The 17,577-nt window shown below is 30.6% G+C and overlaps 1 protein-coding gene and 1 pseudogene across 1 annotated transcript; both read left to right on the forward strand.

Moving 5' to 3' along the window:
* The first annotated feature begins 366 nt into the window (after positions 1 to 366).
* LOC112081515 lies at positions 367 to 6,032 on the forward strand (annotated as a pseudogene).
* A 6,170-nt stretch (positions 6,033 to 12,202) lies between these two features.
* On the forward strand, positions 12,203 to 14,557 carry LOC18027431 (superoxide dismutase [Cu-Zn], chloroplastic). Its single transcript, XM_024161086.1, has 8 exons — positions 12,203 to 12,566; positions 13,053 to 13,114; positions 13,217 to 13,256; positions 13,356 to 13,451; positions 13,546 to 13,577; positions 13,665 to 13,740; positions 13,931 to 13,984; positions 14,296 to 14,557. Exons 1-8 carry the CDS (start codon positions 12,272 to 12,274, stop codon positions 14,319 to 14,321), a joined length of 681 nt encoding a protein of 226 aa, XP_024016854.1. The 5' UTR covers positions 12,203 to 12,271; the 3' UTR covers positions 14,322 to 14,557.
* The last annotated feature ends 3,020 nt before the right edge of the window (positions 14,558 to 17,577 follow it).

A 17,577-nucleotide genomic window follows, 5' to 3' on the forward strand; every position in this document is an offset into this window, starting at 1 on the left:
AAGGGCACACGGATGTATATGCTGTTAATAGATTATGCCGTTTTAAACACACACTTTGATAGTAAATTTAGTTATGCCGTTCTATAGACATATGTAGTTTTAGACGTTTTTTGAGTTGTTTCTCCACTCTATTAATAGTAAAATGAGTTAAACCATAAGCTGTAAAACTAAAATGACTACCATGTCGTCGTATTGTCTTTCTATAAGCTTTCGAAATCGTTTTTCTTTGGATAAAAATAATCATCTTTTTTTACTAAGATATTATGTAATGGTTTAGTCAACGAAGACATGATATCGAGACGTGAATGAATCGGGACAATTCAAGATTCAAGATGAGGATTCAACCGAAAACTGAAACATAGAGTAATGACGGTTGGCTTAAATTAAAATCTATTATATAAAAACTCAGTTGAGTCTCACAAGCTTGACACATAAGCACTTTTTCTTTTGACACATCATTTGAAAAAATTAATTTTTTCAATTTAAAAAAAAAAATTAATTCATCAGCCATAACATAAATACAAAAGTAGTTTTTATCTCGAAAAGTCATTCTCTTACAATAAAAAGGAAATGCATTGAACTTGTAGTGTTACCACTTCCTAAAGCACACCCAAAAAAATTGAACGACGCTAAAATAAATTCGAAGAATCAAAAGCCATAGTCATATGTTATTATAAAATGAAGCGGCATTCCACCTATTTTTCATCTTTCTCTTACACGCTCAAAGAACTCCAGAAATCAGATATAGCGCCAACATTGGGAAAGAACTAAAGTCTTCAAATAACATATCCAAAATGCAGATTTTTTTGTGTTACTTTTGTTTTAGTGATTGTGGCTTTTGATGTTTCAGATCAGAAATGCGATCAAGTACATGGATATAATCACTCTATGTGTCTACGAGGAGGTAATGATAACCAATCCTTCCCTCATAGAAAGAGAGCTAGGAACAAGTTGTATCTAGCGTAATTACACAATATATATATATATATCAATATTCCTATTTTATGTATATATAAGAAAAATATTATGAGCCATTAAAATAATTATTTCTTGTTTCCATATTAATTTAGAGTTTTATGCGACGTTTTTTGTTGTTCGCAAAATATTGAAAAAAACAAAAATAATTTTTGTTTATTGTATGCATGAAAAATTATGATATTTTTGTATTCGTAATGCTCTGGTGCCTAACAATATTAGGTTTAGAGAAGATGATATAACAAACGAAGTTGAAGTTTTAGAGGCATTTTCTTTTCTGTTTATAGTTTTCGTACATCTTTTGTAGATACATAAGACTGACATATAGTGAATGTTTAACTCAATCTAAAATTAGCTATAAAATTTTCATACGTAGCGCCTTATTTTTCTGTCACATAGACAAAATTATTTATGTATCAGGAGAATATAATGTCCAAACTTTATCATATTTATTCTATTGACGTCCGAACTTTATATTTTTTTAACTAAAAAATGAATATTTAGAAAGAAATTATTTTTTTTAATATATATTACCCTAAGCAGAACTCAAAGGATTTGAGATGAGATTTAAAGCTAGGCTGAAACAAACAAACTCAATATTTTGTATTTTATTGTGTATCGATGAGTGTACGTATTTGTTAATTTTATTTCATTAGTAAAAAAAACAGAAAATATGTAATAAACAGACAGATATATATCTGATAATAATTTAAAGAGATAATGATTTGCGATTACATAATTCTATCATGATTTAGAAAACTTAAATTTGCATATATATATATATATTATTGATAAACTAAACTATTATATATATATATAAATTACCGCGTGTACACGCAGGGTTTTATCTAGTCTATTATATAAAGACTCAGTTGAGTCTCATCAGCTTGACACATAAGCACTCCATCTTTTGCCACATCAGCTTGACACATCAGCCAAATTAATTGATATTTTCAATATTTCGATTCTTAATTCTATTTCGATTTATTTCATTCCCTTTTTCATTAATCAGAATATTAATTACAAATCGTTCCAACTTCACCATTCAAATATTTAATTCACATTACTTTATTGTATTTTTTCTAATAAACCATTCACCACCTCGAAACTCTTCTGCCCTATGACCATGAAAAGGACGAATCCCCTACCGCCATCGCGTCTTCTCTGTCTTACCTTTGTTAACTCCTAAATATACGCACACTATAAAAAAGTTTCATTGCATATCAAAGATCATTACTGCAAAAGCTGTACTAACCCCAATGATAAACCCTAGCTTTCACCTTCCCTTCTCTCTCTCCCTCAAAACCTCCCAAGTTTCTGCCGCCAACGTCTCACAAATCTCCCCCTCCGTTTTTGTGATGCGTGATATAGAAGTGCAGTGGCGTTCGCCATAGAATCCCTCATCTACAATTTATAGCTTTTTTTAACTGACGACTACGACCAGAAATCGTCTCATCCTTAAAACAAAATAAACTATGAATCTAATCGTCTCATCGTAGAGATTTTGATGGAGACCTTCACGGTTTTGAGTAGACATTACGTTAAAGCTGGATTACCTTCAGGGAGGTAATACATTACTTTAACTGAATGGAAGATTACATATGCGTTCCTGATAAAATTGTGTTTTGCATATTCGTTAGCATCCTCTCTAGAAAAAGAAGAGCTAACGTTTCAATGGCTTGAATGATAAATTCGAACCAGATGTTACAATTTACACTAATTTGGTTGTGGTGCCTAAAAATATCCGAGACAGAGAGAGTGTTTTGTGGGATGGGGCATTGGAATAATGCTTACAAGTTCTTTACAGAAATGGTTGAAGATAATTGTTTGATACCGATCTTGTCTTTATCTGAGATGGTTTTGCTCCGTTAAGAAAAGCTGCACAATTGAAGACATATGAAGAGTTAGATGCGAATATGAAAGTTGCTGGAGATGTAAGTTGTCAAGATGAAGTAATGTTTGCTAAAGAAAGATGCTAGGGAGTCTAAAATAATTATTTTAAAATAGCATATTTATTTGATAGGATCACAAAATCTCCATGTTACTTGATAGAAATATGTATTCAATGTAGAATTTTATGAGAAATAATCAGGCAAAGAGTTTTTCTAATGAATTACATTTTGATTCTTAACTTGATGTTTGTAATTTGTCCACAGTTAACAATATACATGGAATAATTAATAATTCTTTTAAATTTTGGATCTGTGCGATAGGCTATCTGGGTGTATTTTGTAATGAAGATGGTGAATTAAATTAAACTATTGTAGTATCTTACCTCTGAAGCCTGAACAATTGAAAGTAAACCAAAACGCAAAATATAACATATTATACATCACGTTTTTTTTAATGTCACCAACAAACAAAAAAAAGACAAATAAGAGTTCCATAATGTAAATTTATCCAATATTTTTATAGAAAATGTAAAAGAAACAATTCATCCATGTTAAGACTATTTAAACAATTTGGTAAATTTTTATGTAGGATATATATGTTCCGATGTTTATAGCCAAAAATAAAATACAACAAAGTGGTTGGTAAATAGAACAAACAAAACCAAGTACTTAATGATTTGAGTGCTGAATCATAAAATAACCAATATCAAACAAAATTAGATTAGTTTGCTTTAGGACAAACGAATTAGTAAAAAGTTTAATATCATCAAAAATATGGTATGTTTTTTAATTTGATTATGTAACTCATGTTCATGTGATATTGATGTAGGTTAAATAATAACCAAATATCTGAAGAAAATATTTATTTTAACAAAGTTTTCAAATTTATATATTAGGATGATCAATTTCTTAGAAAGACTAATCAAATCACCAATTTATCAGATTACAAATATATATTCATAAACATATATATTTTATACAAAAAAACCCGCGTATCTACGCGGGTATTCATCTAGTTGATATAATTACGAGGTTAAGTGTCTAAAATTAATAAATGATCCTCACGAAAAAGTTAGAATAGAAATGTGGTTCATTTATAAAAAAGTTAAAAATTTAAAAAATTGTTTACTTCTTTTTTTTTTAAAAAAAATGTTAACTTTCCAACATTAAGTTGATCCTGTTTTCAGAAAATAAAAATAAAAAACTTATTTTGCGTAATATCTAATATCTTTTGTTCCAAGTAAATTGTGGAAGTTTCTTCTTTTAACATTTTTGCATCGTTACTTTGCCTCAACTCTCTTAGTTCCGCCGTGTCAAGACTAGTCTAGGAGACTTGGAGGATGGACAAAACCAGTGGCGGATTTAGAAAAAAATTTAGTTGGGGGCATAAGTTTATAAACAAGGAAAAAAAATTAGTTGGGGGAAATTGTTTTTTTATTATTAAATTAAAAAATAATTAGATTAAATATACCTAAATATTTTAAAAAATAAAAAAGAGTAGGGGGCAGGTGACCCCGTCACTCCCTCTCTACCTCCGCCCCTGGACAAAACTAGGATCCAGAAGGTATTAAATGAATATTTCTTTTTTTTTTTGTTTCTTTCAAGAATAAAAAATAATGATTAAAATAAATGAAAGATGTGAGATTAACCTCAGAGTCAGCGACCGTAAGAGAAAAGGTGAAACTTAGTTCGATAACACCCTTATGAGACATGATTAGGAAAAGAATAAAGGATTCTCGCAAAGTCATTTTATAGAGGTAAGATATAATCACTAAGACAAAAGAGCTTAACAAGAAGACAATTTTTATGAATAAGCACGAATCAAATTAGAAGAAATCAAATAACCAAAAGAGAAATCGTAAATTAAGGTAAATATAATACCAGTTTAAGTTCTCTTATTAATTGTGTGAATTAAATTAATACAAACTTTAAGTTTTGTATTTATAGCTTCAAATGAGTTTGTTCGTGAATCCATGCGTCAAAATTCTCCATCGGTTGCCCAATTTCATATTCGTGCTTCTACAACTCAACAACGAGAAAGAATCAGACGTTTTTGTTATTATCAGTTATGTTATATTTTTATGTAATGTTTTCTTATTAGCGGTTATGTTATGTTTTGTGTAATGTTTTTCAACTATTCATTTTATCAATTTAATTTATCTTTTATTTCATGTTCACAATCTTTCAGGCATTTCATATATGTTAGCTGCGATCGCAAGGTGTTCAAAATCTTAGTTACGAGGAGAGAATTAAGTTATGGAATTTGGAAAACAAACAATTTGAAAAGTTAATAATTATCATTGAGTTACTATCGACGATATTTTGAAAGGGGAGAAGTTCAAACTGATGGTAGCTTATCGTGGATGAATATTTGGCGTCGATTACAAGTTGATAATGCTGCTTGTCTTCAGTTACTACGAATGTCATTAGATTGTTATAAGACATTGTGTGGTAAACTGGAAACGAGTTATGGTTTAAAACCAACATTAAATATAAGTATTGAAGAGAGTGTAGCCATTTTTTTGCGGATATGTGGACACAACGATCCAGAGAGATGTGGGATTGCGATATAGACGAACACAAGAGATAGTGAATAGGAAATTTTTTGAAGTGCTTAGAGCGGTTGAGTTACTTGCTTGTGATTATATTAGGACTCCTCTAAGGCAAGAACTAAGTCGGATTCCCGAATGACGGCTAATGAAACAAAAATATTGGCCATATTTTAGTGGTTTTGTTGGAGCCATGGATGGAGTTCACATATGTGTCAAAGTGAAGCCTGAAATACGAGGAATGTATTGGAGTTGTCACAATTATACATCATTTAATATAATGGCTGTATGTGATCTGAATATGTTATTCACGTATGTTTGGAATGAAGCACTGGATTCATGTCACGATACATCAGTTCTCACTATGGCGCAAGACAATGATTCCGAATTTCCTTTGCCTCCGGAAGACAAGTATTATTTAGTAGATTCTGGCTATACATATAAACAAGGTTTTTTGACACCTTTTAGATCTTCACGAAACCTGGTTGTCAGGTATCATATGTCACAATTCGAGAATGGTCATCCTCTTGGAAACAAAGAAGAATTGTTTAATGGATATCATGCATGTTTACGCTTGGTTATTGAGAGGACATTTGGCGTTTGGAAGAAAAAATGAAGAATTCTTTGTGAATTTTCTAGATATGATATTCATGTTCAGAAAAGAGTGGTAATCTATTAGTAATAACAATATGAAAAAATATGAATGAATTATTGAAAAATTGTATCTCTATATATTTTTTTTTTTTATTAATTGTACATTTTCATATATAACTGCTAATTTATTCAAATGTTACAATTCTAGGAATATTTTTTTTTGTTTTTTTACTAATTGTATCGTTTCGTACATAACCGCTGATTATCAACGACTGCTTTTGTTAATACTTATGTCCTTTCAAAATTGTATATATTTTTCTCAATTCTTCATTATTTATTTATTGAACTTTTTTTTATATTGCTCTCTTACTTAAAAAAAACACCTTATATATCAATTCATTGTTGATAAAATTCAAATTAACTTAAAATTCCTTAGTAAAAATATTGTTCATTTGCAAGTAATTGTTATAGAAATGGTGTTACAAAAAAGATTTTTTAGTAGATGGTTAGCCATGAATAAAGAAAAACTTAAAATAAAAGGTGAAAGATCTGCTCATTCTCCAATAAAATATTTTTAGAACAAAAGCTAAAATATTTGGACTAAACAAAAAAAATAGTAATTTTCTTGGCAATTCTATCACTAATTTTTTAAAAGGCAATAATATATTGTCTTATGAGTTTTTAGTTATATTTTAAATTTTTTTAAAAAAATTATTCATCCATAAATAAAGAAAAACTTGAGTTGAAGTATCTACCATCCACTCATTATCCAGAAAATATGAGACAATTCTATAATTTATTTGACACAAGAAACATGATATACCAAACTATAATGGAGACTAAATATGCACTTTCTAAAGTAGATAACACAACTAATAGATTTGGATGTGAATTGAAAAAGAAGATAAAAAAAAACCAATTTATGTGAAAGTTTGGAAGATTTTAGTTTTGAAAATTAAAAAAAAATGAAACTCGCAAAAAAGGCTAAGAAGAACAAAAAAAACCTTAATATGTGAAGAAAATAACAATCTAAAAAATTATGAATGAGCCATTGTGTCTTTCTATTCATATTATTTTTTATTAATCGTATCTTTTCATGTATAACAGTTATTTTTAAGAAAATTTATTATTATCAGGTTGTGTCTTTTTTGTTTAAATTTTTTAGATTATAATTTTCCATGATAAACTATGAATGATCCATTGTGTATTTTCATTAAATATTTTTTAAATTGTATCTTTTCGTGTATGACTGCTTATTTTATAAACGATTGCTATTGTATGGTTGTGTCTTCTCGTTTGTTATCAGTATATGTGTTGTTTATTTAAGAAATCTATGATTACATTTTAATGGGTAATGAATGTTGGAGATTTAACTGTTACCATTTTTTTAGTGAACTATTGCAACTATTGAGTTTATGGTTTATTTCTCTAAACATTGCAATTCTAGAGATTATGGTTATTTTACCAACCACTGCAACTGTTGAGTTTATGGTTTTTTTTTTGTGTGTGTGCAACTAGTTACTTCCATTAATTAAACTGAAAATGCGTGAACCGCATACAAAGAGTTTTTTCTCGAAGGAAGCAGCGAATACATTAGATAAACTTTTAATAAACTTGATAGAGGTGAAGTCAAATCTTTTGTTGAGGAGTGAGATCCTCGAGAATACCATGAAGCTCGAAAACACAAAAGCCTGAGATGATGGCTTGAGCAGATGTAAGGAGTCGGATTTTACCGAGATTGTCCTTATTACTTCAGAGATAGTTTGAAGAAGATCTTCACATATTGTCATCCCTTCTGCCACTAAAAGGAAAATGACGAATTCAAAGACTTGGGATATAGACACCATATGCGATAACGCCTTGGATTTACTCATATAATCCTCAATTTGGAATATATCATTTGTGATTGATTCAGGAAAAAGTATGGACACCACAAACAGAAATGATTTGGATTTACACAGAATACCTTCCTGTCGAACAAACAATACGACATGGATGCCGGTAAAAGCCACAAATGTGTGAATGATGGGAACTACAGCCATCAGATCATAACTAACTACACCAGGATTCCACAAGATCAAATTCATCTCCTCGACAATAAACCGATTTCTTTCAAAAGAAGAAGAAACGGAGAGCGAGTAAAGACAAACCTGGGGGATTGGGAGAGGAGCGTTGATAGAACCCTTAGTAAAAAAGTGAAATGCTCTCAAGGATGCCGTCATGGCAGAGGTCAGACTGAGGCGAGCTTCTAGATCTCTAAACCCAGCTGCGGAGAGGAGACAAAGACTTGCCGACAATGAACGTCCAGATCTAGCGGAGGATAGCATGTGGGAGCAAACAACGACGGAGATCTACACCAGAGATCGAGGCAGAGGATCCGTCGGAGGAGAGGGTTCCGGCGGAGGCTGGGTACGAGCAGGAGAGAAGCGGTCAAAAAGGGAGAGTTGAGGAGCACCAACCAAGCCGTGAATCATCGCCGGAGAGAGTGACGGAGCAAACGGAGGACACGGAGGTGAAGAGAAAAGCATCGCCGATGAGATCAGGAAGCGAAGGAGGAGGATACGCCCAGGTCTTCAGAGGTGAACGGCGGAGAGAGCGGTGGAGATCTGGAGGCGAGAGTCCATATCGAAGAAGCTAAACAGAAGAGGCGGCATCTCGGGAGATGTGCCTGGGAGAAAATCCTAAGGCGAACTCGGAATTTATCTTCCCTCTTTATAGTAAAATAAATTCAGTTTTGAAGATCTCAACTATTGCAACTTTTCATTTGTACAATTTAGAATTCTATAAAATCAAAAATTTGAGTGGACATTGTGTATTTCTGTTTTTTTTTTTTTTTAATTAATTATATATTTTCGTGTGTAATTGCTAATTTATACAATGGTTACAATTCTACAGTTGTATCTTTTTATTTTATTTTATTAATTATACCATTTCGGACATAAACGCCGATTATCAAAAGTTTATTGTCTTAATGTTTATGTCTTTTCAAGATTGTATATATTTTGTTTCATTTTTTATTATTTCTTTTATTGATTTTTTTAATAATATTCTATAATTTTGAAAAACAACACCTTACACATCAATTTTTTGTTGAAAATCTTCAAATTAACTTAGAATTCTTTGAGAAAAACATTGTTCATTTGCAAGCAATTGTTACCAAAATAGTGTTAGATTTTTTTTATTTTTTTTTAAGTAGATGGTTAGCCATGAATAAAGAGAAACTTGAAGTAGAGCGTGAAAGACCTGCTCATTCTCCAAGAAAATATTTTTTGGAACGAAAACCAAATAATTTGGACTAAAAATGGTAATTCTCTTGGCAATTATCTTACTAATCTTAAAAGACAAAATAATTTTTTTTCCTATGAGTGTTTAGTTCTATTTTTTATTTAATTCTATTCAGTCATGAATAAAGAAGAACTTGAATAAGAAGGTCTAACATCCGCTCAATATCCAAAAAAATATTTTTGGAAAAAATTCAAAAAATGGAATAAATGGAAAAATATTTTTGGAATAAAATACTTTTGGCAAGGTTATCACTAATCTTAGAATGTAACATAATTTTTTTCCCTATGAATTTATAAGTTATATTTTAAAATCTAATTTTAAATTTGATTTATCATGTAGCACTATTTTTGGTTATACTATAATAGTTATATAATTTATTTGACATAGGATACATGATATACCAAACTATAATGGAGATTAAAAATGCACTTTCTAAAGTAGATAATACAACTAATAGATTTGGATGTAAAGTGAAAAAAGAAAAAAAATAAGAAGCCAATTTATGTGAAAGTGATGAAGATTATAGTTTTAAAAATAAGAAAACGAAAAATCTCAAATAAGTTTCAAGACAAAAGAAAATGCTAGGAAGAACCAAAAAAACCTAAATCTATGACAAAAATAACGATATGAAAAACTATGAATGAACCATTTTATCTTTGTTTTTATTATTATTATTTTAAATGAATTGTACCCTTTTGTGTATAACAGTTATTAATATGAAAGGTTATTATTATTATAAATTTATGTTTTTCGATAAATTATACATTTCTGTGAAAAACTACGAATGAATCATTGTGTTTTCCATTAAATATATTTTTAATTATATTTTTTGTATATAACTGCTACTCTGCTAGCTATTGGATGATTATGTCTTTTGGTTTTTTATTTGTATATGTGTTGTTTATTTAGTGAATCTATGATTACATTTTAATAGGAAATGAATATTGGAGATTTAAGTGTTATAGTTATTTTGGTGAACCATTGCAACTATTGAGTTTATCGTTATTTTACTAAACATTGCAATTCTAAAGATTATAGTCATTTTATCAACTACTGCAACTATTGAATTTAGGGTTAATTAACCAACCATTGCACTTCTTAAGTTAATGGTTATTAAACCATTGCAACTGTTCAAAATTTAAACAAATTATTTTTCAATATTGAAGCATTGCATCTTTTCAAAATAAAAACACAATTACTTATTGAAGAAACACAACTTTTTCATTAAAAAGATACAACTTTCTACCAAATTATATATATATATAATATATATATATATAACAATAAGACACTTTGTTTTTATTTTTATTTAGAGATAGTAAACATTCTATTTATCAAGCATACGAATCACATGTTAAATGCCATAAAGTTAAAGTATCTGTTACAATTACAAGTTTTTCTAATACTATTGGTATAAGATCTACGAGTTCACTATTGTTAAAAAAGTAAGTATTATTTATTCAATAATATGATCAAATTTAGTAATTATGTATTGGTTTTTTCATTTTTTAAAATTTACTCATGTAAGATGTTTTTAAAACTTGGCTGATAATGTTTAAATTGTTATTGTGTTATCCTCCATTTTAAGATATACAAGTTTAATATGAAATTGATATAATATATTTTTAAGAATATTTTGCTTACAGGAAAGTATAAAAAATAATGAATACTGGATATTCAATAGAATTATAAATTTTTTCCCAATACCAATATTCGATTAACAATATGTCACTTCAATTATATATATATTTTGGAATGTTAATTTAAATATATTAACTAAAAATTCAATTTTGAATAGATGGTGATTTTCAACCAATATCAAATAATAGTATTATCCCAAAAAATTTGGAATAGTGAGTATTTCTATTGCTAGTCATAATATCATAACTGTTTTTTTAATATACCAGAACTAATAATGTTAAAAATTTAAAGGAAAATGATGAAGACACGAAAAAAGAAACCAAATAACATGCAATGTCCCAATTGTAATGCTTGGGTTTGGTTAAAAGTACTAAAACAGATGTAGTTAGTAATGTGTGTTAATTACTTTGTACGGTTCGGTTAAAACTATGAAATCAAATAGAAATGTGTGTTAATTACTTTGTACGGTTTCGTTCGTCTTTGTTTTTTTATATTGTAGAAAGTTATATCTATTTATTTTTTACAATAGTAGTTATTTTTCTAAATAATTGGATATTTACATCTAAGTATCATCATCTTTTGTTTTATGTAAGTTTACTTATAAATATTAATTAAGAGTTTAATATACCTTATTTCCCCTGCAATTTTGCGGGGGCTCGAAACCTAGTGACTACAATAGGATTACATAATTTTACTAGAATCTCAAACGTTTCGAATGAAGATTTTGCCAAAATAATGAGACGTAGACGGATTAACAACATTAAAACTGAAGAAAATGATATGGAAGCTGCAAAAGAAGAGAATATTATGTCATACATCAGAAAAAATATTGCAAATTTGCTATGGAAATATCAAAATACTTCATATTAGTTTTGTTTTAATTTTTTTGTTTGATAATGTATTTTGTATTTTTTTATTTGTGCGTTTTTTTTACTTTTATATTATTCAATTAAATATTCTAAATTATTAAATTTATATGATTTGTATTTGTTCTACATAATATGTATGATTTGCATTTGATCTTGATCTGAATTTTTTTATCTGCATCACCGTTCCAAGTCCAACCATCAACATAAACAGTTTGTGTCAATCGTTTATCATTGTTTCTCACCGCTAGAAAAACGGTAAAAATACACACAAAAACAATTTGGTGTGGGCCGTAATGAGAAAATCAAAAAAATAATAAGATGCACTAAAAAACAATTTTGTGTGGGCCGTAATGAGAAAATAAAAATAATAAGGCACACAAATAATAAAACCTCATCATCATCAGCATCGTTCGTTTGCCCATTAGCTTCCTCCAAACGTCAAAAAGCAAATTACACAAAAGCAGCAATGGCTGCTCACACCATCCTCTCCTTCTCATCGACTTCTCGCCTCCTCATTTCTCCTTCATCCAATCCAACTTCCCCACTCCTCTCTTCTTCTTCTTCTTCCTCCACTCTCCGTTCCTCTTTCCGCGGAGTCTCTCTCAACCTCCACCGTCCCCAATCCGTTGTTTCCTTATCCGCCAGAGCTCCGTCGAAGAAAGCGTTGACGGTTGTTTCCGCCGCGAAGAAAGCTGTTGCGGTGCTCAAAGGAACCTCCGATGTCGAAGGAGTTGTTACTTTGACACAAGACGAAGACACAGGTCCCTTCTTATTCCCTCTCCTCCCGCATATTCTGATTCCTTATCGGTTACTCTCAATTAAGCTCGTATTGATTCCTATTTTGTTTGATTTTGATTCGCATTTTTCAGAATTCGTTTCCGTAATTAGGTCACTGTTAGTATGCGATTCACAATCTCACCAAAAGGTTTTGCAGTTTCGTTTGAGATTGTATATACAATCAGTGATTGGCTTTAGAATGTTTATAAAAACATAATCCTTTGAAATGCTTGTGTGATTAGATTTGAACATTTCTTGAGGGATACCACTGTGACTAAGCTAAATAGCTGTAAGAGGATTGTTCTCTTTGTCTATATCCTTGAATCAGTTTTGATGATTGCACATATTTAATAATGATTGGCTTTAGAATGGTTGTAGAAACCTAATGCTTTGAATCTATTTGTGTATACCTTTGAATCAATTTTGGTTTCTTTGAAGCTGAATTGAATGGTATTGTTAATGGCAAGCAGGTCCTACAACTGTGAATGTTCGTATCACCGGGCTAGCTCCAGGGCCTCATGGATTTCACCTCGTAAGAAACTTTGAATCATGTCTTCTTCTTCTTCTTATATGGTTGGATTCATTTGAGCTATAGTTGCTGTAATCTTCTGTCTTCTGTTTGCTTTTTTTGCAGCATGAGTTTGGTGATACAACAAATGGTTGCATCTCAACAGGTTCTTACTTACTGATACAACAATGGCGATTCGTTTCATATACTGATACTGTGACTTTTGTATGTTGATGATTCTCTAAAACGAGATCTTGTCTTATAGGACCACATTTCAACCCTAACAACATGACACACGGAGCTCCTGAAGACGAGATCCGTCATGCGGGTGACCTGGGAAACATAATTGCCAACGCTGATGGTATTACATTACATCCACCACTCAAGTTTTCCCAATCCATCTTCGATACTCAAAAACTGTTTGAACTAAGTACTGTTTTTTATTGTAACAACAGGCGTGGCAGAAACAACAATTGTGGACAATCAGGTTTGCAGTTTTTTAAGTATTTTGTTTATCATATGCTCTCTTATAAGAAGCTTTTGCTTTTGTTTACTGTGAGATCAAACTGTGCAGATTCCTCTGACTGGTCCTAACTCTGTTGTTGGAAGAGCCTTTGTGGTTCACGAGCTTAAGGATGACCTCGGAAAGGGTAAACTATTATACTTTACTTCCGATTCTCGATACACCTATTGTCATTGGTTGCACACTTCTTGTAGCCTGTTGAGTTTTCCCTGCTCTTTGGATTTTGTATTCATAATTTCATTGACTTCTATGTGAAAAAGGATGGCTCTTTCCAAAGCTTAAGCCAAGTTGTGATCTGGTTGCTTTGACAAATGTAGGTGGGCATGAGCTTAGTCTGACCACAGGAAACGCAGGCGGGAGATTGGCTTGCGGTATGGTTTAAACTTCCGGTCCTTATGACTTTAGGCTGCGATTGTTTCTAGCGCTTTGCATTTGCAAGAACGCAGCTTCAAGCGTTTTTTGTGTGCAAGAAACTTTCAGAACATAGTTCACATTTTCAAAACAAAAAACATTTTCAGTTTTTTCAGTTTGCGTTTACAATAAACAAAGAATTTTGTTCGATAATACTAAACAATTGTGGTTTCATCTGAAAAATGAAGAAAGCACAAATTTTTAACATTTAAACGCAGTTTTGGACTCTTTTGTTTCGGTATCCTCATGAGTTAAGTTGGTTCTAACGCAGGTGTGGTTGGTTTGACGCCGCTCTAAGTCTGGGCTAAGTAAGTACTCTTCTGTCTACTGTGTTAGCCTTGTCTGTTGAAATCAGATGTTGAATAATGTTTTGGCTGAATAAACTTTTGATGTTTTATGTTCATAAAATCATACTCTCTTGTTGGATTTGTAAAACTGTTGTGTTGTTACTTCTTGAATCATCATTTGACCGCTTTAGAATATTGTTTTGGTAATATTCTAAAGTCGTTGTTATCAAGTTCAAAATTTCGAAATGATTCATGCGTTTTATTTTATTTTTAGGTACAATGACTTTAGCAGAGTTTTAAAGTTCATAATTTTACCCCCGTTCGATTCTTAATATTTAAAATTCTAAATTTTGGTTTTTAAACATGTGATCCAAAAAGTAGCCATCTCCAATTATTTTGAACCAAAAGAAGATCCATCTGTGTTCATTTTCTCCCAAAAGATTATAGACAAAAACAGGAGTTTGAAACTTTGAGTTAATTGGATTTTGTTCAATATCAAAGACAAATTATTAACCCTTGCTCACTCAACTAGACTAGGCCCCGGAATTCGATTAACCCAATCAAACCGGTTTGACTTTTTGATATTTTGGTTAGTTAGGTTTGGGTATCGGTTAGTTCAGGTATTTTAAGTTTTACTGAAACTAACCAATTGTTTTAGTTTTTGTGTTGCCATTCGATTAAAATCAGGTAATTTTAGGTTACATTCGGTTTGCAAATTTAGGCTTTGATCGGTAAACTTGCGGAATGGCGGAATAGCGAAAAAAATCTTGCGGAATAGCGGAAAAAATCTTGCGGAATAGATTAAACTATTTATAAGTCGTTTTTCTGCGAAATGATTTTTTCTTTGTATTTTCATTAAGCATTTTTGTGAGTTTTTTTTTCATTCCACGAATTTTTGTTGATTGGCAAAAAACCTGCGGAATTGTGTTTAAACGCAATTCCGCAATTCCGCAGGTTATCAATCAGAGCCTTGTTTTTATAGTTTTAAAAAAATTAAAAACAAAGAACCGGACTGAACCGAACTGAACTGATAATCGATCCTACTTTTGAAAGCTTCAGATTGGCTCGGACCTCCAAACCGAGCGAAAACTAAAAACCAAAATTTTGGTTTAGGGCTGATTTGGTTTGTTCGGTTAGGTTAAAATTCTCAGGCCTAACACTCAACATTGAACATTTAGGGCGCCCAGCCAATTGTTCCGACTTTTCTTTTAGTAATGGTATGATTTTTTTTTGGGGTCACGTTGTTTTATTTTATACTAGGTGAATGCCCGCACGTAACGTACAGGTTTTTTAAAACTATTTTAAATTTTATATAAAAACAAATATCATTATTTGCTATGTGTTTGTTATGTATGTTAGTATGTTATTATAAACAATTTTAAAAATTTTATATATTAAAAATTAATCTTTAAAATTAATTTTAAATGTAATATCATAAATATAAAAGCAAATATAATTATTATTTGTCATATGTGTTAGTATGTTATTATAAACATTTTAGAAATTTTATCAAAAAATCTTAGAAATTTATTTAAAATACAATATCATACAAAATGAGAATTATATAAAAACTACAATAAATATCAATTAATATCAATCAGTTAATGAAAAAAATGTTCATTTTCTTTGGGGGGAATTGCTAAAAATAGGCCACAATTTGATTCCAAATGCAAAAGTATACCCCAAATTCAACCTATTGCAAAAATAGGTCAGAGGGGTAGAGAAATTATCATTATCTCCTATATGAGTAAACAATAAAACGGATGTCTCAATTACGGTTATAACCCTTCGAAGTCTGCAAATACTAATGAAGTCTGCTCAGCAGACTGAGAAAGAAGTCTACTATAATATTAAATATTATTTTTAAATTTAAAAATTATATAAAAATAATATAAACTGAAGTTTGTTTCCATAAATCAAATGTCAACTAGTATGATCTATAAAAATTATAATTTAATAAATATGAATCATTTTTAACCATCTAAGTTAAACATAAAAAGTGAAAAGTTTTAAACTAGGACTGCAGACTTCTTTATCAGTCTGCTGAGCAGACTGATAAAGAAGTCTGCTATATTATTAAATCTTATTTTTAAATTTGAAAATTATATAAAAATAATGTAAACTGAAGTTTGTTTCTATAAATCAAATGTCAACAAGTATGATCTATAAAAATTATAATTTAATAAATATGAATCATTTTTAACCATCTAGGATAAACATAAAAAGTGGAAAGTTTTAAACTATGGCTGCAGACTTCTTTATCAGTCTGCTCAGCAGACTACGGATCGAAGTCTAGTCAAACCAGAATAATTAACCTAACCGGAATTTTTAACATATATATAAAGAAACTTACCAGTCGTTACCATAAATAAAAAAACCTAAATCACTGTAAAACGGCGCTGCACTCTGGTCTCTCTCGCCGCGACTCTCTCTCGCAGTAAGCCTTTCCCGGCGCTCCCCATCTCTTCTTTTCTGTTTCTGATGCATATGTTGTTTCATATATATCACTACATATGTTGTTGCTGCAGATCTCAGCCGGCGTCTTCATCGTTCTTAGTTATCTCTCCAGATCTGTGAGTTATTCGCCATTACATTCTCTGTTTAGTCCGTATCTTATTGTTTACTGGTTTGTCCTTTAAAATTGTTCTTTTGTTTTTTTTGTCCTTTTGCTTTACTGTTTTTTTAACAGATCTAAGTAAAAATACTTTTTTCACAGATTCCGTGAGCAAGTAAGTAAAAATATTTCGATTTTTTCTTTATTTCAAGATTTACCTTTTTTGTTATTTTGTTGTTTAGCGAGTAAGAAATATTTGTTTGGAAAGCTTGTTTTTGTTGTTTTGTTTTTAGCTGCAAAGTTATTATGTGGTCGTATCTGTTTTACTTTTTTGTTTGTTAACTTCCAAGTTTGTTTGCTTGATCTCTACATAGTAATGCCGATAAGCTACACCAACAACTCATCTTCCAAAGCAAGTTATGACAGCGGGTGTGCCAAAGCTGATGGAGACTTTGGGATACCTGAACGATGCTATTGCGGCCTTCGATGTAGATTGGAAGAGTCTACAGCTCCAGAGACGTTTGGCAGGAAGTTCTATAGTTGCCCTGAAATATTAGGCGAATGTGTATAGTTTTAATGAGGTTTTTCTCAATATGTGTATAGTTTTAATGTTATTCATCGAGTATAATTGAAGTTTTCGTTTGTCATATGTGTAGGATAAACCGGGTCACATCTCCAATGGTGGGATCTAGCTATGAAGAGCAGCTGACCA

The sequence above is a fragment of the Eutrema salsugineum genome, unplaced genomic scaffold (genome assembly GCF_000478725.1).
Source record: "Eutrema salsugineum unplaced genomic scaffold, Eutsalg1_0 scaffold_10, whole genome shotgun sequence".
Classification (NCBI taxonomy): Eukaryota; Viridiplantae; Streptophyta; class Magnoliopsida; order Brassicales; family Brassicaceae; genus Eutrema; species Eutrema salsugineum.

What these genes read in the sequence shown, in the direction of transcription:
- LOC18027431 (XM_024161086.1), top strand. Translation starts at nt 12,272, where the DNA reads ATGGCTGCTCACACCATCCTCTCCTTCTCATCGACTTCTCGCCTCCTC. An exon ending in TAAGGATGACCTCGGAAAGG is followed by an intron (nt 13,741 to 13,930) that starts GTAAACTATTAT and finishes TGACAAATGTAG; the next exon opens with GTGGGCATGAGCTTAGTCTG. An exon ending in AGGCGGGAGATTGGCTTGCG is followed by an intron (nt 13,985 to 14,295) that starts GTATGGTTTAAA and finishes GTTCTAACGCAG; the next exon opens with GTGTGGTTGGTTTGACGCCG.